This window comes from Bufo bufo, chromosome 4, assembly GCF_905171765.1.
Source record: "Bufo bufo chromosome 4, aBufBuf1.1, whole genome shotgun sequence".
Taxonomy (NCBI): domain Eukaryota; kingdom Metazoa; phylum Chordata; class Amphibia; order Anura; family Bufonidae; genus Bufo; species Bufo bufo.
In genome coordinates, this window is record NC_053392.1 from 480,268,540 (window position 1) to 480,290,894 (window position 22,355).

At 42.1% G+C, this 22,355-nt stretch overlaps 1 protein-coding gene across 2 annotated transcripts in view; it reads left to right on the forward strand.

Annotated features, from left to right (window-relative positions):
* The first annotated feature begins 933 nt into the window (after positions 1-933).
* Positions 934-22,355, forward strand: part of AKAP12 (A-kinase anchoring protein 12) — a 162,323-nt gene continuing 140,901 nt past the window's right edge. For both annotated transcript variants that reach the window (XM_040429525.1, XM_040429526.1), the window contains exon 1: positions 934-1,355. In XM_040429525.1, the coding sequence (XP_040285459.1) occupies positions 1,224-1,355 (132 nt within the window). In that variant the 5' untranslated portion in view covers positions 934-1,223. The remainder of the gene's footprint in view (positions 1,356-22,355) is intronic.

Here is a 22,355-nt window from a genome sequence, read left to right on the forward strand (position 1 = left end):
CTTGAAAACCTGGACAACCCCTTTAAATCCTCCACCACTCCACCACTAGTATCTCTTTACATGGCAGCAGTGATGTCTGTAAATCCGGAATATCATCACTACCACCATGTAAACCGTTTTGTACTGGGGAGTGTGACGCACTGTGCAGAATTTTTCAGTCATAAGTCCAACCCACCTTTGCAGGTCATAACCTTTAACAAAGCCCAATTTACACCAGTAGGAGGCTGCATCGCTGTGCGATACTGCCACCTAGTCGCTACAATAATGATCTCTCCTGAGAAACATGAGAAATAATTACTCCTCCGTCTTATCTCCTGGCGCAGGAGACTAGGGGCCCACCGAGGAATCCCCCGCCTCCCCGGTGGGCCAGTCCGAGCCTGTCTGCTAAGCTCCTCCTGCTTTATAACGTGTTGTCTGCAGATTGTACTGCTTTCCATCCTGTCAGGTTCCTTAAAGAACATTTCTTAGGTCAAGTTAACAGACCAAGCATAAATGATAGGATGTAGCATTGTCTTTAGCCTGATCTACACAAGTCAAACAGATCAACACAATGTATATGGTATGTTTTCTTCAAAGAATGGAAAGGGTTAATAGATGACCTGCTGACATGAGCTGATAATATAGTAATGGTGATCATTGTAGATTTTATGTTAAGGGATCACATAGGAGCATAAGCAGTTTTCCTTGGCTCTATCCATTATGCTTCCTTTGAGGTCCTGCTCCTGTATATGAACACGTTCTGTCTGGGACAATGCCAGTAATCCTCCCTCTGCTCCTGTCCTCATTGCTTTTAATGTGACTGTTTTGATACTGCAAGGCGTGTCTGATCCTAGACTCATGTGATGGAGAAAGAGAGAGGGAGGGGAAGACTTAAGAAAGCAATAGAAGGAGAGGCTGTCATCTAAAAGGAAAAAAAAAACACACACTGAAGATAGTTGGCTAGAGGCTGCTCTGGTTAGAGAGCATTTACATTTTACAACTTGAGAGGAAAGCTTTCCTGGACGTGGTACTGGATGAGATACTTTACAATAGCAACCTGCGGACAGATCCATAGGAGTCGGTGAAAGCAGACACAAACCTCTTCTATAGTTGGACATCAGAAATTCAACCCCTCTGGTAATCAAAAAGCCTCTGTCAAGTAGGTTTGCTCTCAGAGGAGTTGTTCTGTTATCTTAAAGAGGAACACAGGTGACAGTGCTTGGAAAAAGAGAAAGGATCACAGCATGGGAGCTGGGACTTCTACAGGACAGGTCGAGGACAAGACCAACGAAGAACAAGCTGAGCAATACGTTGACCTGGGACTACAGGAGCAAGATGGTCAAGAGGTGGAGGTCAACGTAGCAGGTGATGCCAAGGTAAGATACAGGCTGCATCCTATTTCATAAGGTTTTCTAAGGAATGATCCATTGTATCATATCTTCTGCAGTCAACTCACACAAAGCAAGTTCACATGGTAGACATTCAAGTAGGTACCACAAGTGACAATTTATCCATGAGCACTTACCACCTAGAATATAATCTGTGCATCATTGCTTTATCCCATAGCAGGTTAACTACAGAAGAGGACATGTTCTGAAGGTAAAAGTACTAGTTATAGCTTACCAGACCAGGTACTGGTTGAGGATCATTCTAATCACAGAGCAAATGACGAAGCAGAGGGGCAAAGGAATGCTCCTAGACAGAGTCACGGGCACAGCGTCCAAATACTTTCCTTATCAGATAGATGAAAAGGACTTGCTTGCAGTGATTTTCATTTTCTATAGCGTATACCCGCAATAAGTCCCAGGTTGAGAACAGACAGGGCTGTGAGGGCAGGAAGCTGGGAACTATCCTGGAACATAACAGAAGAACATGAAATCAGGGTTATTTACATTGTGTACATTCCTGACATTGTATCAAGGCAAAACTCTGTACAGTTAATAGAGGGGGTGTGCTGCTGGCTGGCTGGGGGGACTTACTGTACCAACTGCGCAATGTTGAGATCTGCAGTCATAAAACTGGTAATCACATTAACCTAATCCACAGCCATGTGTAAGCCAGCATTGACTTCTATTATAGAGATGACTTCCTGAGAAGAAGCCCTGCAGAGAAAGCTGAATCCCTTAGAAAGTAGATTTTACTCCTGTGGGCAGTGTCCTGCTACCCTGCATGCAGCTTTGGCTTGCCATTGTCTACCTCCACACAGTCACTTATGGGCTGGATGTCCACACCCTCAAGGTTAAAGCACGTGGATGTCTGATCATCTCATACTGCTCCCACGTTATGGCTGAGAATCTATCCCATCCATACGACCGTATTCCATTTGTGGCCCTCAAAACAAGAATGCTGGCCATGTGCATTTCACATTTTCCTGTTCCGCACATCCCTCCCTATGTTAAAAATGCCTATCCTTGTCAGCAATATAGACAAGAATAGGACATGTTTTATCTTTTTTGCGGGATGTCGGAACAGACATGGATTTTTTGGGGCCCAACTGAAATGAATGGATCCTCATCCGATCTGTAAAAATGTGGATCAGATGAGGACCAAAAATACAGTTGTGTGCATGAGGCCTTAGTCTTAGTCTCTGAAAATCTTGAATCTGAAAATTGACTCTACCCTTTCTATTTATACATTGCTTTCCAAACCTACACCGTCTGTGAAATAGTTAAAGAACAATGCATGAACAGTAACTTCTCAACGCCTTTTGTCATTCTGTGAGGGAACGGGTACCCAGTAGATTCCTCTGCTGCAGTCCGCACTGAGATCAGATTCGTGCAAAGGATGGAAAACTGCTTTCTCACGCTTTGCCCTCCTCTACACTGCAGTGATGCCTAGCTCTGCTCTATTTCTGGGCCACGTTATCATCTCCTCCTCCATTTCCCACACCCTTCTCATAGCTGGCCCTACTGTGCACATATTTTAATGGCTTGAAAGTGATTTTCCCATTTCCTATTACAAGGATTGAGGCTAATTGGAATCCAGAGGGGAATTTTACAAAGTTGCATCTTCTGCTCCTCAAGGTATTGCATGTAAAATGAGTGGGGAACGTGTGAAGTAACTGATGGATGCTGAGTTAGCATTCTGAAGCTGCCAGCATAGTAATGTGTGCCTGTGAGCAGGGGTTAATGGATGATCGAGGAGTGGTGGAGATGCCGTATGGGCTCCAGGATGATTTCCATAACTCCATTAAGCACAATCAATTATTCTGCTACACCCTGACTAATAAAAGTGCGCAGTGAAAACCTAACCGAATATATTCCTGAGCCATGCCATTTATTCATTACTATTGTTATTATTATACTATGCTTGATTTCAACTGTTTAAACCTCGCCTAGGCAGACAGATTGTGCACAAAATTTGTCATATTGGTGCATGCTGCGTGATAGTTTTGGTGCATCTTCACAGACTTAATGGTCACTATTCTCTCCCTGACGCCACCTCTTAACTTTATATAAGTGTTTTGTGCCAAATTGTGGCACATATCATTAATGCATTTCTCAAGTCTTCCTAGCCCCCTTATGCCCCCTTTTCTAAACACTTTTGAAAACTGTCTAGTCAGGTTCAGGTACAAAAACTGTATAGTGTTTTGACTCAATTTGTGGCAGTAAATCTGCCCAATCATGTGTGATGCATTATTTCCCCAGTGGTGGTGCCATAGAGGAACTGAACACTTGCTATGAGGTTCCACCTTAGATTTGATGATTGCTGGTGCATAACCTGTGATCAGTTTATCATCAGAGAACCCTTTAAAGGTTTGGGGCCTCTACATCACCACCCTGTTCTTATGCAGCTGGGGTTTAGCTTTCTAAAGATGTGCTGGTCACAAACGGTCATTTCAGAATTATGCTATAAAATAACTTATCAATTATGTGACATGAGTCCAGCAGATGGGTCTGGTAGCTTCAACCATATGCGTATTGAGCACATAAAGAGAGATGTATGCAGAGTGCTGGAAGGGCATGCGTGAGTTGGTGGCCAGATGGGAGTACTAGTACTCATGGTTCTGAGACTTCTTGGGCTCGTGCAGTGATGTGGAAGGGTGTACCTTTCTTGTATTTGGCACTCACTCCGGTTCTGTGTTTCTCCTGCCTGATGATGGCTGAGGTGCCCTTGATGTTGAAGGTTTTGAAATGCAAGGCAGGGTCTTGGTTTGTGATGCCAACACTTTGCAGGGTAGAAGTGCAGGAAGCAATGGGGAGGCAATTATTCAGCAGAATAAAACCTTTACTGATCAGCAGATCAGGACAGTGCGATGTGGGTTCTTTTCATGCGAGTGAAAATGCGCATTCAGGCATTGGAGGCAAACTCCTGAACACGTGCCATAGAGCCAATATGTATTTTTTTAGACAAGTTATCTCTATTGGACTTTCACTTCACCTCTCTTTCCATCCGGGCTGCTTCTGTAGATTTTCTGGTCTTTCTGGCCTTGCCCTGGCTTATATCTGTTCTATTTGCTGTCTTCGAAATGCTGATTGATCTCTTCTTGAACTCTCTCTAGAATTTTCCTCCTCTCTGTCTCTGTCTCTCTCTCTCTCTCTCTAATATATAAATATATATATATATATATATATATATATATATATATATAACCTTGATTATATACAAGCAATATACAGATCAAAGCAAAAATAAATGTTTAACCCTCTCTTTTGTTGTTTGCAGTGTACTGCTGGTCTATAGTGGATCCTGGGCCAGCTATAGTCACCTCCACTTTTTGGAAAAATTGTGATTCAGGCTTTAAACCCACAAAAAGTCTCAAAATTGCGTGCACGTATAACATGTACCAAACTTTTTGACTTTTTTGACTCCAATAGGTCTCACAGACATGATTGTATTTTTTATCTGTGTGCTATCCGCATTTTTGCGACCCTGACATCATCAGATCATGTGACAATAACCACGCCCCTTGTTCTTACCAATGACGCTTCCTATGTCCTGTATGACAAGGCTTCACTGCAGCAACTGAAAATCAAAACTGATTTTCCATAGGGTACAATGGTAGATTAATTACTTTTGAAAAAGGCAATTTGGATAAATGGTATTTAGAGAAGGAGATATAACGGCGATATCTGTTGGGCAGGATACATTTATATTAGTGGTACAACCCCTTTAACAAGAACTTACATAATAATTGGAGAACAGTAGATATTCAGACAGTTTAGTAAGTTCCCGTAATACTGATCTATCTGAACAGAGAGCAGTGTCATTTGATGTCCCATTCCAGTATTGACCTAGATACTTAGGTTTATAACTACCTTAAATCTTATCCTTTCTGTTTTGCCTGTACAATTCATTTATATTTCAAAAAAGGACATGATCGATGGCGGGAGGTTTTCATAGAGGGATTAGCAATGTTTCAGAAGTTTTCCTACCGCCTTTGCACCTGGAGTCTGTAAAACAAACAAGTAGTTTTTGCATTGCTTTACAGCTGTCTGCCTTCTGAATAGGGTGAATACAGTAGTTTGGAGATAGATTTAAAGGGACATTCCAATCAGAAAAGGGTATGTTTTTAAACTCACTATTCATTAGAATTTAGTTTTTCTTTTTCGTTTCAGCAATACTGTAGCATTGAAAATTAAGTACAAAACCTTGCCCTTCTGTAGAAGCCAGCACAGAATGATAAGACTCCTTTATAGATAAGTAATCCAATGTCAGTTTACTGCTGCTGTGCAGGAAAGGTGTTATCTGAAAGATAATCCTCATGATAATAATAGGTGTAGAATTGGTATGCTAGTAAAACGGCTCTGTCATTCTCCTGATCACCTAGATTAATATGTCCATGGAAGAGCATTGCATTGATAGTGTTATGTGTGATGCTCTAAATGAACCACTTATCCCTTTCCTTCTCTGCTTGCACTGATGCTCTGCCTGAGTTTAGCAAGACTGGTTTCCATGCTAAAAGTCCAAACAAAAGGGAAGTTAAAGAGCAAGGAGAGGAAACAGAATACATGGACTGACTTAAAAAATTATGTACAGAAAACCATCTGCTTGATTTTTTAAATAAAAAAAATTACCGTATTTTTCACTTTTTAAGATACACTTTATAAGAATGCCATTGAGTGCTTCCATTATGGAAGTGCTGACTAGTATGCATTATAGGGTTGCATCGGGTATTTGCCTTTTACCGATACTAGGCTGCGCTACTGTACATAGACTATTTGAATAAATGTTATTAATTATTTATATGTGACAAAATGTTTGATGGAATTGTCTTTTTAAAGGGGTTGGCTCATCTCACACATTGGTGGCATATCGCTAGGATATGCCACCTATGTCAGATAGGTGTGCGTCCCACTTCTATGACCTGCACCTATATCTGGAACAGGACCCCCAAAGCAAAGGAGAGCGCACCGCACATGTGCAGTGTGCTCTCCATTCACTTCTATGGAAGTTCCAAAATAAGCTGAGTGATCGCACTTGGCTATTTCTGGAACTCCCACAGACCCTGTTCTAGAGATAGTTAGGGGTCCCAGAGGTGGTTCTAGAAATATGCCACCAGTGTGTGAGATGGGCCAACCGCTCTAAGAAAGAGATGCAGTCACATGATGAGCCATGATTTTGGTCATTTCATTAAGTCTTTACATATTTTTTTGAACTGTATCTTTATTAAATACATTTTTACTATTACAGAGAGAAAAGTATGCATTTATTAAGACTGCCGATTTAAATGCCAGTCTTAATATAGCCTTGCACTGGCGGTGGATCTGCTGGAGTTATAAACAGCCGCAGGCCCCCTCGTAACTTTGGCGGATCCACCGACACTTCTAAATAGTAGTAATTCGGCCAGCGGGATCCCCAAAATAAAGTAAAGAAGAAGAATCCTTTCAATCGTAGCTTGCTTCAAAGCTTGTGTTTTAATTATATTCCACACAGTACATCGTGTATACAAGGACGCGTTTCAGCTAATATGCCTTCAACAACTTCCGAGCTGTCCTATATTCAGACCATTTTCTACGCCTAAACCAGGCGTAGAAAATTATGAATGAGACGGGTCTCCTGGCCCCGTTCCCTTCCCCCCACTTTTTTAGACCTGATGTGAGCAGGGAGAAGTCGCAAATTGCGATGCAAAGGACCTTTGCACCGCAATCACCTAATTTAGGCATATTTCTGTTTAATAAATGACCCCCAAAATACATGAATGTAAGGGTATGCTCACACGGCTAAAATCTGCCACTGATTGAGCAGCGGAAAACCGGCATATTCCTCTGCTAACTCCACATTCAAAACACCAACAGTTTCCCCTTTGACTTTAATGTAAAATACTCCACCTTGAGGTTTTTTCAGTAGCTGATTTGAAAAACACTTGAGAAGTGATGGTATTTCTTGTAAGCAGATTTGATTGTGGATTTCATAGAAGTCAATGGGAAAGCAGGAAAACCTCAACCAAAAACTCTTCTAAAACCACCACCGAATTACAAATCTGCCACCAAAAAGGACCTGTTTTCAGCTACTGATTTTTCTGCTATGGATTTTAGTCAAGTAAACATACCCAAAATGATTATCACCAAAAATACACAATCCATGAGAAATGAGTTACTGAGGTACAAATAGCCATAACTTCTGTGCTTGGAAGTAGAACATAAAATTGGACCTGTATCCACATATAGAGCACAATTTCTACTAAGGTGCAATACTGTATATCCAGCATCCAATAACAGAGAATATATATAATAAAACCTTGATATGGAACATACCATAACAGATAAAGAAGACAGGTGGAGGTGCGGTTGGAGAGGGAAAGAAGGGAAAATTCAAATCCTATGATGACGGCAAGTGAGTTTCCTCCTTGGTGGAGAGTCATATGGGGAAGCAGGAAAACCTCAACCAAAAACTCTTCTAAAACCACCACCGAATTACAAATCTGCTCTTTACATACCTTTATGGTTTACATGGAATGTAAATATATTATCATATATTCAATGCAAAGACTCCATCCTTTCAATTAGATGAATCTATTAATTTCATTGAATTTATTAAGGCTTACGGTAGAGCCACACAGTCAGGTTTCTGCATGCAGAAAGTATACAGGACAGATCCGATTTCTTATTTTTGAATTCATTCCTGGTTTTGGCTTTCAAAACTGCATGCAGAAACCTGATTGTGAGGTCATATTATTGTTTCATCTAGTATGGTGAAGATGCTCATGGTGTTGTCCATTCTTAAAGGGGTTATCCCATCTTAGACAATGGGGGCATATCGCTAGGATATGCCCCCATTGTCTGATAGGTGCGGGTCCCACCGCTGGGACCCGCACCCACAAGAAGAACGGAGCGGAGAAAGTGGAGGAGGGCGCACTGCGCATGCGCAGCCACCCTCCATTCATTTCTATGGAGCCGCCGAAAATAGCCGAGCACTGGCTCGGCTATTTCTGTCGGCCCCATAGAAATGAATGGGAGCGGTGGCCGCGCAGTCGTCAGCTGATTCCACATAGATGGCTACAGAACCTGTTCTATTAAACGCTTATTCAAGTTGAGCCCCCCGAGGGTGTCAGCAGTAAGTTTGTGCTGATGTCACTGATTATTTTGCCCTTCCTCTGATCCGTCAGAACAATAAACCCCAAAAAGCGGATCCTGTCTGTGGAGCATCCGCTTTCACTCGCTCAGCATTTGGTCAGTAATCCATCAGTATTGCTAATGCCCAAAAAAACTGGAGTGGATCCAAAACAGAGATGACACGTGAATGTAATATTTGCATGTCTTCTGTGTTTTGTACCCACTCCTGCTTTTGGCTACCAAATCACAAGCCAATTCTGATGGGACCATACAGGCCTTACAGCTGCTACACAGACAAGATCCGTTGTGCGTCTCATTTTTCCTTCCTTCTGACAGGTCAGAAGATGGGTCAAATAAATGATGATGTCAACCAGGCCGAAAGGAAAAATAGTGGCCCAGTCATGAAGTGGGAACAGCATGATAAGTCCACAGAGTGGCCCTATGACATAGTGGTGAGGTGGAAGCAGCATGAGGAGACCATAGAGTGGCCCAATGACATAGTGGTGAGGTGGAAGCAGCATGAGGAGACAAAAAGTGGCCCAATGACAGAGTCTGGAGGTGGCGGCAGCATCAGGAGGCCACAGAGCAGCACAATGACAGAGTGTGGAGGTGGCGGAAGCAGCAGCATCAGGAGGAGGCCACAGAGTGGCACAATGACAGTGTGGAGGTGGCAGCAGCAGCATCAAGAGACCAGAGAGTGGCAAGGTGACATAGTGTGGAGGTGACAGCAGCATCAGGAGACCACAGATTGGCAAGGTGACAAATTGAGGAGGTGGCAGAAGCATTAGGAGACCACAGAGTGACCCGGTGACAAAGTGGGGAGGTGGCAACAGCATCAGGAGACCACAAAGTGGCAAGGTGACATAGTGGGGAGGTGGCAGCAGCATCAGGAGACCACAAAGTGGCAAGGTGACTTAGTGGGGAGGTGACAGCAGAATCAGGAGACCACAGAGTGGCCACACCCCCTTACTCTGCTGCAACCTGTGCTTGTGCCAGAAACATTTAGGCCTCTGCCACTCCCCTGTGCAGGGTCTGGCACTTGTCTGTCTGACATACTGTTACATCAAATAAATAAATAAAAAGTAAATTAAAACACCCCAAAAAAGTCTACAATTTTCTTACTTCACCACACAACAGCTAATAAGCCCTTTTCCCCCCTTTAATAAATGCCAAAAAGGGCTGTAATTTTCTCACTTCACCACACAACGGCAAATACTTTTTTTTGTGCCACTAATACATGCAAAAAAGTGCTTTAGAACATATAACTGCACTGCTGAACGTCAAATATATTTTTCTTTTGCCACTAATACACGACAAAATGGGCTTTAGAGCATATAACTGCACCATTGAATGGCAAATAGGCCCTTATTTTTTTTCCCACTTATACACAACACAAAAGGTTTTCAAACATATAACTGCATCGCTGAACGGCAGATAGGCCCTTATTTTTTTCCACTTATACACAAAACAAAAGGCTTTAGAACATATAACTGCACAGCTGAACAGCAAATATATATTTCTTTTTTCCACTTATACACTCCACAAAAGGCTTTAGAATATCTAACTGCACCGCTGAATGGCAAATATATTTTTCTTTTGCCACTAATACACGACAAAAAGGGATTTAGAACATAACTGTGCCGCTGAACAGCAAATAAAATAAATTTTTGTGCCACTAATACACACCAAAAAGGACTGTAATTATCGCACTTCACTACACAACGGCTAATAAGCCCTTTTTCCCACTAATACAAGCCAAAAGTTGCTTTAGAACATATAAATGCACTGCACAAGGGCAAATAAGACTTAGAAATATTTCCTTGTAATAAACCCTGTTAATGGCTGTATCAAACAGCACTTGCACCCCAATAACTAGAACGGTTTGCTGGAATTACAGAGCTGTATAATTTGCTGTATAATTTGCTGCAATTTGTATCCCCAGTCAGTGCAGCAAGGTGTAATAGAATTGTTCCTATTACCCAGGCTGTAACCTCCCCTACTGAACCCTGTTTTACATAAATGCTGTGGAATAATTCCTCCCTATCCTTTCCCTACACCTTGAATAATCTTACCCTGAACTTGTAAATCTTTTTTTAGCACAATGAAGTCTTTCCTAGCACTGTCCCTAGCACCTGCTGACGTCTCTCCCTGCACTAAGTACACTGAAAAATGGCAGAATCCAAGATGGCTGAGGCTATTTATAGGGCTGTGACATCACAGGGCTGGCTGCTGATTGGCTGCATGCCTGGCATTATGGGTGATCCCGCGTTCCCAGAGTTCCTTGCTCTATGTCCTCTCATGTGCAGCAGCCATTTTAGGAAAAAATGCGATTCGTTACCACGAAGATTGAGGAAATTCGGATTCGGTGTGAATGGAATTTTTCCTGAAATTCGGATCGAATTCCACTTCGTCAGCTTCGATTCCCTCATCTCTACTCATAAATGTCTATCATCACTAATAAGATCAGAATCATATTCCTGTTTGGACAGTGATGACAGATGAAAACAAATCATTTCTTCATAACGTTCATTTGTGAATGAACTATACAGTCCAAAAACATCACTGTACAAATGTAAAATTCCTGGGAGCAGACTGAATACACAGGAGAAAAATAGGTTGTCCATCATGAGAGCAGATAACCTAAACATTGTGAAGAAATGTTGGCTGCAATCTTTTACCAATATTTCAGAAAATGAGGGAAATAATATTTACCTCATTAAACAACCACCTAGTATGTGGAATATCTGATTATTACATATACCCAGCTCATAGAAGTATTCTAAAATCACAAGACATTCCAAATTAAAAGAAAAGTGTAACAGCAGCTGCTGTGCACCGCTGTTCCCCTGCTTACCGCCGTGGTCCCAGGCGCCGTGTTCAGCAGGGATCTGCTGCCAGTGTTTCCTTTCAGCCCTGGCCACAGCATGCTTGCTGCTTGATTCCTGCAGCACTTCCTTAAGGGCCGGGATGCGTCACTTCCTGTGCTTTATGGGTTGGATCATGTGACCTTGCTGACCAATCCTAGCCCTCCTGCACATATATAAGTGGCTCAGCCCCCTTCCCAAATGCCTCAGCGTCAAGGTCCTTGTGTCCTGAGAAGGTTCAAGATAGCTGCTTGTGATCCTGTGTTCCTGACTCGTACTTGTATTCCTAGACTCTGCTACCTGTTTGATCCCTGCCTGCTTGCCTTGACTGTTGCCGACCCGGATTGCCTGACCTGTACCTGTGTCACCTGCCCTGGTCTATTGCCTGTTTGACTTTACCTCTGCCTTATCCTTTGGTCCTGCACTGTTGCTCCTGGTTACGACTCAGCCTGCTGACAACGCCTGTACCTCTGGTACCTTGCTCAGGTACCTCCTGGTCCACCTGGACCAGATGCCTCGTGTGACAATCCTCCTCAAGAGGTAGTGACCTGGTGTTCCCCTCGTGAAAGTCTATCCCCACCATCAGGGGTACTGTGAAGATCGAGGGGTTCACTTAGACAACGCCCTTAGAGGAGGTAGGACACGTGGCACAGTGGGTTCACACCCGCTGGTTTGTGACAAAAAGCTATCATGGCAATATAATAGAAAATATAGAAAACACCATAGGGCAGCTTAAAACTAGACCAGAAGCGCATTTTTTTTTTAAAGGGAACCTATCACTATGAAAATCGACAAGGTGAAGCTGAACAGACTGATTTATAGTTTTTGGGGAAAAGATTCAGAAACCTCAATTGATTAAATTTTCGCCTCATTCTGGGTTTGAGGTCAAGGAGGCGGTTCTATCCGTATAAAGACAGCTATCTCTGTATGTATAAACCTACAGGGAAGCCAGCATGTTATAGAGCAGGAGATGGTGAGCAGATTGATATATAGTTTTATGGGAAAAGATTCAGTAAAACTTGTAGTTTATACATTTAAATTCCTGCTCTTTCTGTACTTTGAAGTCAAGGAGGAGGTCCTATCAGTGACTGACCGCTATCTCTGTGTACACAGTCATAGAGGGAAGGCTGTCACTGATAGGACCGCCTCCTGGACTTCAAAGACCAGAATGAGCAGGAATTTAAACTTATAAAATACAAGTTATACTGAATCTTTTCCCATAAAACTACATATATCAATCTGCTCAGCTCCTCCTGCTCTATAACATACTGTCTTCAGCTCAGACCACCATGTTGGCAGGTTCCCTTTAAAGTGGATCATCTTGGTAGATTTGGTCCATGTTGAAAGATGAATTTATACTGCCCAACTGAGCTGGCAATTATCCAAAAGGGACTGTTTATCTGTAAGGGACTGTTTATCTGTAAGGGACTGTTTATCTGTAAGGGACTGTTTATCTATAACTGCCTGCTCATCATTGGAGGTAAATAACTGTCTTTACAAGCAGCGATCCCCTCCACTGTATGGGGACTAAGGATCGCTACTGCCATTGCAGTGTGGAAAGGTGTGCTGGCAATATTCCCTCTCATAATGGCCTTATATATGCACAGTACCTTGCTGACTGACTCTAATGCACTGCCTTGCAGATTCTGAACCTTCTAATTAGGGATGAGCGAATCGACTTTGGATGAAACATCCAAAGTCAATTTGCATAAAACTTTGTTCCAATATTGTATGGAGCAGGAGCTCCGTACAGTATTAGAATGTATTGGCTCCGATGAGCCGAAGTTATTGCTTCGCGAAGTCTCGCAAGACTTCGGGTAATAACTTCATAAATTAATTTGTACTGTAAAAAAACATTTCCCGAACTCGAGTTCGGTTCCAAGTTTCATCCGAAGTAGATTCACTCATCCCTACTTCTAATCTTCCTTCTCTTTCTCTCTCAGGAGCACTTATAAATGTAACTGTCGAAGAGATAATAGTTCTCTGAGACACAGGCCTAGTCCTGAGGAGCAAGCACATGTAGGTTCTCTCTCTTCCTTATTTAGCACTAGACTCTCTCTATTGACTAGGGGCAGACCCAGGTCCATCTCCTAGCATTCTAAAGGTGCTGGTTCAAAGTTGTTAACCCTGACCTATCCATACATTACTATTAAGTAGTCAGACATAACATAACAGAACATTACACTTAACTAAATAATAGTATAATGATAAACCCTTTTCCAGTTGCCCTATTCTGGGGTACTGCACATATAGCTTGGCTGAGACTGCATGTACAGTCGTGGCCAAAAGTTTTGAGAATGACAAAAATATTAGTTTTCACAAAGTTTGCTGCTAAACTGCTTTTAGATCTTTGTTTCAGTTGTTTCTGTGATTTAGTGAAATATAATTACACGCACTTCATATGTTTCAAAAGCTTTTATTGACAATTACATGACATTTATACAAAGAGTAAGTATTTGCAGTGTTGGCCCTTCTTTTTCAGGACCTCTGCAATTCGACTGGGCGTGCTCTCAATCAACTTCTGGGCCAATTCCTGACTGATAGCAACCCATTCTTTCATAATCACTTCTTGGAGTTTGTCAGAATTAGTGGGTTTTTGTTTGTCCACCCGCCTCTTGAGGATTGACCACAAGTTCTCAATGGGATTAAGATCTGGGGAGTTTCCAGGCCATGGACTCAAAATGTTTTGGTCCCCGAGCCACTTAGTTATCACTTTTGCCTTATGGCACGGTGCTCCATCGTGCTGGAAAATGCATTGTTCTTCACCAAACTGTTGTTGGATTGTTGGAAGAAGTTGCTGTTGGAGGGTGTTTTGGTACCATTCTTTATTCATGGCTGTGTTTTTGGGCAAAATTGTGAGTGAGCCCACTCCCTTGGATGAGAAGCAACCCCACACATGAATGGTCTCAGGATGCTTTACTATTGGCATGACACAGGACTGATGGTAGCGCTCACCTTTTCTTCTCCGGACAAGCCTTTTTCCAGATGCCCCAAACAATCGGAAAGAGGCTTCATCAGAGAATATGACTTTGCCCCAGTCCTCAGCAGTCCATTCACCATACTTTCTGCAGAAGATCAATCTGTCCCTGATGTTTTTTTTGGAGAGAAGTGGCTTCTTTGCTGGCCTTCTTGACACCAGGCCATCTTCCAAAAGTCTTCGCCTCACTGTGCGTGCAGATGCGCTCACACCTGCCTGCTGCCATTCCTGAGCAAGCTCTGCACTGGTGGCACTCCGATCCCGCAGCTGAATCCTCTTTAGGAGATGATCCTGGCGCTTGCTGGACTTTCTTGGATGCCCTGAAGCCTTCTTAACAAGAATTGAACCTCTTTCCTTGAAGTTCTTGATGATCCTATAAATTGTTGATTGAGGTGCAATCTTAGTAGCCACAATATCCTTGCCTGTGAAGCAATTTTTATGCAATGCAATGATGGCTGCACGCGTTTCTTTGCAGGTCACCATGGTTAACAATGGAAGAACAATGATTTCAAGCATCACCCTCCTTTTAACATGTCAAGTCTGCCATTTTAACCCAATCAGCCTGACATAATGATCTCCAGCCATGTGCTCGTCAACATTCTCACCTGAGTTAACAAGACGATTACTGAAATTATCTCAGCAGGTCCTTTAATGACAGCAATGAAATGCAGTGGAAAGGTTTTTTTGGGATTAAGTTAATTTTCATGGCAAAGAAGGACTATGCAATTCATCTTATCACTCTTCTTAACATTCTGGAGTATATGCAAATTGCTATTATAAAAACTTAAGCAGCAACTTTTCCAATTTCCAATATTTATATAATTCTCAAAACTTTTGGCCATGACTGTACTATCAATGGGGAGAGAGTAAAGCCACTGCCTGACACCTCTTGAATTGCCTTATCTACTCTGCGAACCAAAGGATCTGGTGTTAAAATTCAGCATTCTCAATCCTTCTTTCCCCTGACATCATCTATTGGAGAATAGTTGGGAGGACCCTATACCCATAGGATAGAGGCGCAAATATGAGGATTAGAAGGGCAATACACCGGTGCAAGCTTTTATTTAACTTTTGAGTGACTAAAAAACATTTCTTCATGGCCTCCAAAATTGCTACCAATAACTTGCATTGTCTTTCCTTAAATTTCGTTTTTTTTTTATTTATTTTTTAGCAAAGATCCACTTTCATCGCTTTCCTTTCCAAATGTTTTAAATAAATACAAGTCTTATTTAAGCTGCGCATACTTGCAGGCTACAGTACATTTCGTATGCAGACAACAGAAATCTCTTGACAGCTATTACAGCTGCTGCTCCCCCTGCCCTTCTTAAGGCTCTGTAACCTCTACAAACACACATAAAAAGATTAACTATGGAAACTGAGCTTCCTGATGCAAATTATTGTGGATTTGAGACCAAGAGAATGTACGTACAGAAAACAATCGGACTATTTCACAGGAAGTTTCTATTTAGGAAGGAAGTCATTTTCTAATTTAGTTGTTGTTGTAAAATTGAAAATAGCTGTAATTTATGATATTGTCGCCTCATTTTATTTGAGAAAAAAATAAATAAACATTTTTTATTTCTTGGTAAGCGTGTCTTATTGGTATTTGGCCTTGATGAAATGAAAAAAAAAAATAAAAATAAAAATTGCCTGCAGGATGAAATGTAATTGCACTTAAAGGGGTCTGAGCTGCAATACCAGATACAACCTATGGACAGAAATGGCGCTGTTACTACAGTAGAAAACAAAATTGTTTCTAATCCAGGATGACCCTTTTAAATGTACAGACTTCAGTTCAGAATATCAGAAGTTATGGGGAACAATGTCGGCGCATATTGGCTTATGATTCCTATTTGATACAATTGCTGGTATGATCTCAGTTACCTGTTTTATCATATACAAGGTGTATCTGTAATGTACTCCATCTTATAATGATATGAACATGTTTGTTATTACCGTAAAATTGATGCACAGCAGTCTTTGCCGATTGTATTTCCTCCTCATGTTATGTGTGATTTGCCAGTCTACTCAATAGAAGTGATGTAAAAAATGATGGCGAATCCGCTTTATGCTGTTGCATAGTAGCTCAAACATAACACTATTGGGACCAATGAGTATTAACAGTATAATGTTTGGCGTAGCAACTGACAGATTACATAGGGAGTCATTTACTAAGCTGAAATACGCCTAAATTAGGCGCTATCTGCAACTTTGCCCCGCTCACGCCATTTCTAAAATTGTGGCTATGGCTTGGGTGGGAAGGACTGTCAGGCCCGTCTCATTCATCATTTTCTATGCCGGTTTTAGGCGGAGAAAATGGCCTAAATGTAAGACAGCGAGGAAGCTGTCTTACATTTAGGCCTGGCACTGGATGCAGCGAAGTCATGGAGAGGTCGGCGCCACTTCATAGCTTTGGCGGATCCACCGCCAGCTACGGGTTTTTATTAAGACCGGCATCTAAAATGCTGGTCTTAATAAATGTGCCCCATAATGTTTTACATCTCTAGTCTACAGGTCAGTATTGTACCACAGAAGCTACTGTATGATCTTTCCAATGTAAAGAGGTTCTCTGACATCATTATACAGAGCTCTACATGTATTAAAGGGGTTGTGCCACAAATAATATTCTATTCTAATTTCTCTGTCCACCTCGCTGAGATAGAAACACATGCTTAGTTCCATCCTTCAACTCCAATAGCTGCAGCAGACAGGACACGCCCTCGGTGAAAGGTCACACCCTCTAAGCTGCCATCTTGAAATAAATCTAGTAGAGCAATTGGAGCAATGAATGTGGAGATCTCTGGATCCATGTGAGGTACAGGGCTGGTTCTAGTTTTGTTAGAAAGAGATTGTCATGTACTATATGATGTGTGATTTAGATTTTTTACATTAACCATGGGATAACCCCTTTAACTATGATACAAGAATCAATGTCCCTCTTTGCTTCAGCCACCATAGATAATGTTCTATTTACACTATAGGGAATGATTTTATGGAGTCAACAATTTTCATGGCCATAAAGAGTTTGGACCTTCTACCATGGAATTACATAGAGCCATGTACCTTTAAATGATGTTTCTGTTTGCATCAACAGCCTTTAAAATAATGATTTATGAAGGTAGCTATCATTTTGTAATGTATTTCTTCTACCGCTATCTTCCGTTTTGGGCTGTCCCTTCAGCTCTTTATTTCCGGTGATGTGATGTCTATGCGGGTGTCAAAGCAGCAACAAGGGCAATGATAGGGGAATGTCTGTGTAACTATCTGGGTGGGAGGAGCTATACACTAGCTGGGCGTTATTAGGGGAGGTGCTAGAACCATAGCAGAGAAACTAGAAGTGCATCATGGGTTTGGTTGGATGCAGCAATAGGAAGTGCTACATACAGGATGTGACCACAGTGATTTGCTTACATGGTGAAAACGGGTTAGGATAGTCCAAATTGAAAGAAAAAAACATGGGGAAGATGTATATGAGGTAAGCAAGTCCATGAGCATATCTGCCAAAAAACAGAAAAGCCCTTTCATTACAGAAGCATAATTTGAGCCCAAACACAAAAGCTCTCCGCCTACCAAATGCCACTTATAATACTGGTGTGAGTGGTGTCTATAACACTACTGCTTCTTCACACTGTATAACCATTCCCCTATTGGTCTGGCTGAAAATTACCTAGGGAATGGCTTTTCTAACTGTCAAAAGATATTTCCATAAAATCAGATCATCTCATTCATGTTAAAGGGTTTCTATCACCTCGTTATGACATAATTAGCTATCAGACACTATCGATCCGCTAGTGTCTGCTCTACCAAATAATGCTATTATAATACCTTTGTGTGCAGCCGTTTGCCTAAAAAACGAACTTTTATTGATATGCTAATGAGCCTCTAGGTGCTATGGGGGCGTCTTTTCAGCACCTAGAGGCTTGGTCTACTCACACAAAATGCCGCCCAGCGCGTCCCTCCAGCCCGCCCATCTCCTCTGGAATGCGATCCTCCCTCTGAGCCAGCGGACAAATTCTCGCGCCGCGTCTGTATTCGGCTCAGGCGCAGTGAATGTCTGACCACTCCCTGCACAGGCATCTCCACTGCTTGCTGCCGGGCGTCGTCTGTTCCTCGGAGCACTCTGACATCATCGGCGCAGGCGCAGTGGAGATGTCTGTGCAGGGAGCGGTCAGACATTCACTGCGCCTGAGCCGAATACAGACGCGCATGGCGCAGGCGCGAGAATTCGTCCGCTGGCTCAGAGGGAGGATCGCATTCCAGAGGAGATGGGCGGGCTGGAGGGACGCGCTGGGCGGCATTTTGTGTGAGTAGACCAAGCCTCTAGGTGCTGAAAAGACGCCCCCATAGCACCTAGAGGCTCATTAGCATAGCAATAAAAGTTCGTTTTTTAGGCAAACGGCTGCACACAAAGGTATTATAATAGCATTGTTTGGTAGAGCAGACACTAGCGGATCGCTAGTGTCTGATAGCTAATTATGTCATAACGAGGTGATAGAAACCCTTTAAGTTCTCCGGAAGCAGAAGGGCACTATAGAAGGCAGCCATATATTGTAGCTCCATGTTGGCTTCTTGAGAAAACATTAATGGGAACCTGTCACCTAGAAAATGCATATTAAACCGCCAGCAGTACCTTATTGCAGCCTGTAGCATGATTATAAAGGTGTCTTTTCTGTACAATGCGCCAAAAGTCTGAAAAAAGGCTTTTATTCAACTGGCCACGCTATGTAAACGATAGTCTTGAAGTCAAGGGGGCAGCGGCTTTCTCGCCTGAAGTCAAGTGTTCCCCGCCCCCTTGCCCGCCCCTTAGTATTTGATTGATAGGCTGTCCAATTCCTTCACTGCCAGGCGCTTGAGCGTAGTCTCTCGCATGCGCAGGCTCTCATGTGGCTTATCATTGAGCCTATCTCACAGCGGAGTGGAACAGTGCGCAGATGCTGGCACTGCAGGGACACAGCGCACGCACAAAACTACGTTTGAGGGTCCAGTGGTGAAGGAATTGGAATTCCTATCAATCAAATGCTAATGGGCTGGAAAGGGGGCTGGGGGACTGGTATTTCAGTATAAATTTGATTTGCCTTGAATCTAAATTTCCTCGTGCTTCGTGGAAGCAAATCAATTTAACCTGAAATAGTTTAAAAAAAAATAATAATACTTACCTGATCCATTTGCTTGCGACCAGCCATCTTGCTTGAAGATCTCAGCCGAAATCCCATGCTCGGTGACGTACGACGTAAGATGGCGGTGGCTGACCCATCACGAGAAAATATATCAGGTAAGTACAGTATTATTATTATTATTTGTAAAATAAATTTACTGTATTATTTCTATCAGATGATGTGATCAGCTATGAACACAGCATCTGAGGGGTACAATAACGGGGACTGATGTAATCACCGCTCCCTGTCATTGCATCTACTACTTACAAAGAAATGCCATTCAAAGCAAATTTTTTCTTAAAATTTGGTGAAGCAGTCAAATCGAATTTTACAAAACTTCGCTCATCTCTAATAATTAAGTGTTCTTGCATGGCAAGACCACTTACTGTTATCTCACATATATATTCTTATTATTATAGCCAAATTTACCACCCTAACCCCTCCCACAGTTTTTACGCTACATAGACAGTAATATACCGAAACATGCAGATTGTTCCCGATTGGTGTGATGTTACTTTGTGGAACGTTTCGCCGAATGGTTCCCGAAATATTGGCGTTTTTGTGGCGAAATTGGTCCCATAGGAATGAATGGCGGAATGTTCAAAACTAGAGTGGGAGCTGACAAAAGATAGAGTGTGTATAACCAAAAAAGAACCAAACCAATAACCCCAAAGGAATGAGGAAAACACTCATATAAAATATATGTCGTTTTATTAAGACATAAAATAAACATACAATGCTAGAGTTTGAGCTGAAAAATTAGGACATGATTTCTAAACTGCCACCACTCCCTCATTTTCAAGCCCACCTACACAAATCTTATATCAAAACGTTCAGCTATCCCTGCTGCCACTAAAAATGTCCACAGCTAAGCCATAGTCCTGATAGTTTTCACAATATGACCATTTGTTTGCAACTCACACCGCCCATTGACATTCATTGAAACACCACTCTAGCCACCTCAAATTTGAAGGGAAAATTCTAAACAGCGACTGTGCCTTCATTTTTTATATTTTAGAGACATACTATGCGTCAAAATGTAGGTCTGGGTCTTGTGATTCTCACAATATAAAGCTCTTCGCTGTAGGATTAATAATTTTATAACTACAACTGTTTGAAGATGGCAACCACCAGTGAAGTGAGCAAGTTGGAGCAGTTTGTTTTTAACCGCTCTTCTCTGCCCTTGCTGTAGAGTGAGTTGCCATAGGAACCCAGGTGTGTGAGCAGTCAGCAGAGTGACAAAAGCAAGAGTGTGAGCTGAAAAATCAGGACATGATTTCTAAACTGCCACCACTCCCTCATTTTCAAGCCCACCTACACAAATCGGCTGCTAATGTTTTTATAAATCCATGTTTTAATGTAACTGTGAAGCACTTTGGGCAACAACATTGCAATTAAATGTGCTATATAAATAAATAAAAGTTTAAATGCATTTCTCACTCTATCAAGCTTGCCATGTGCACTTTTTAAATTTGATTAATCAATTGGTTAGTGTAATGTTTACTATCTTTACTCACTCCAAACACTCCACACAGTTACTCTGCCCACTCCATAAAGTTACTCTGCCCAGTCCAACCTTTCCACAGTTACTCCAGCCACTCCAACAACACAACAATTACTCAAACCACTCCATCCAGTTACTCTGCCCACTCCAGTTGTAGACTACTGGTGGAGGCAAGAACACTTCACACAATTTTCCCAGAAATTTTAACTTTTCTAGTAATAACAATAATTATAAACTGCTCACTTCCAAGAGTTAGAGCCACCACTGCAGTGCACATATGAGGTGGCCTGGGATGGCAGCTGTTGCACATGTGTGCCTATGCACGCTCCCATTGTCCTGGCCTCCAAAGAGGCCGACGTTTTTTCCTATAGTGTGCAAGAACAGCCCCCACTGCTGGACTCTAGGGTGGTCATACCCCTGGATATAAGCAGTGTATAATGTGATTGAAAAGTCAGCAAAGGAGGCAATATGGACAATCATAATACATTGTAACTTTGTATTAAATTTATGTACATGATAAATGCCATTTTCGGAAGTGAGACAACCCCTTGAGCCCATGGCTCCTTCTCCCTAGAAGAGTCTAAAGACATATTTAAAATGAAAACTCTTCATTTTTGTTTTACAGTGGACTTGCAAAATGTTCTTGTTATGCAATGGTTTTTAATATTGTTCAATATTATCTCTTATGTCAATGCCTTGTAATACACCAGCTTATCTTTGTATGGATAAGTCGGGGTTAACTCATTCTTGCTCCAATAAATACATTGCTACCTGAGATTTGCACCGTAAACTATTTGGAACTGTGTTTTGTTACCGTTGGATGTACTACAATTTCCATTCTGCACTTTAGTAAAGAGAGACATTTATTTTCTACAACTAGCCTGGATACCAACTTCTGCACCATATTCTGGTCATGGCACCCTACACCTCTTGCCTTGCAACAACACCAAACCTTTAACATCAAAGACAACCCAATTACCGTCAGGCAGGATCCACAACATCAGGGTGTGCCCCAACGTTAGAAAGGGTGCTCTCTCCTGTCACTGCCCTGGCCCTAAGGAACATTGGTGTGAGGACTGTCACTGTGATTGTTACAGCCAGAGCCACTAACACTCCCATCCTCCCCTCCTCCTTTGCTGGTTGGCACACATACAAAGTAACGAAACCGTCACTAGGCTTTGGGTCCGATCTTGGTAAGCTCTCCTTGTGCGTGCCAATGCCACAGATGATGGATAACAGAGAGATAATATAGCGTGTTCAGAAGATATCTTTAGAGCTTACTGTATGACACACTTTAGGTATTTATACACTTAGCGCCAACACCAGTGTGGCCATAGAACTTACTAGAAAGACCCAGAATATTGCATCTCCGTTAAGCAG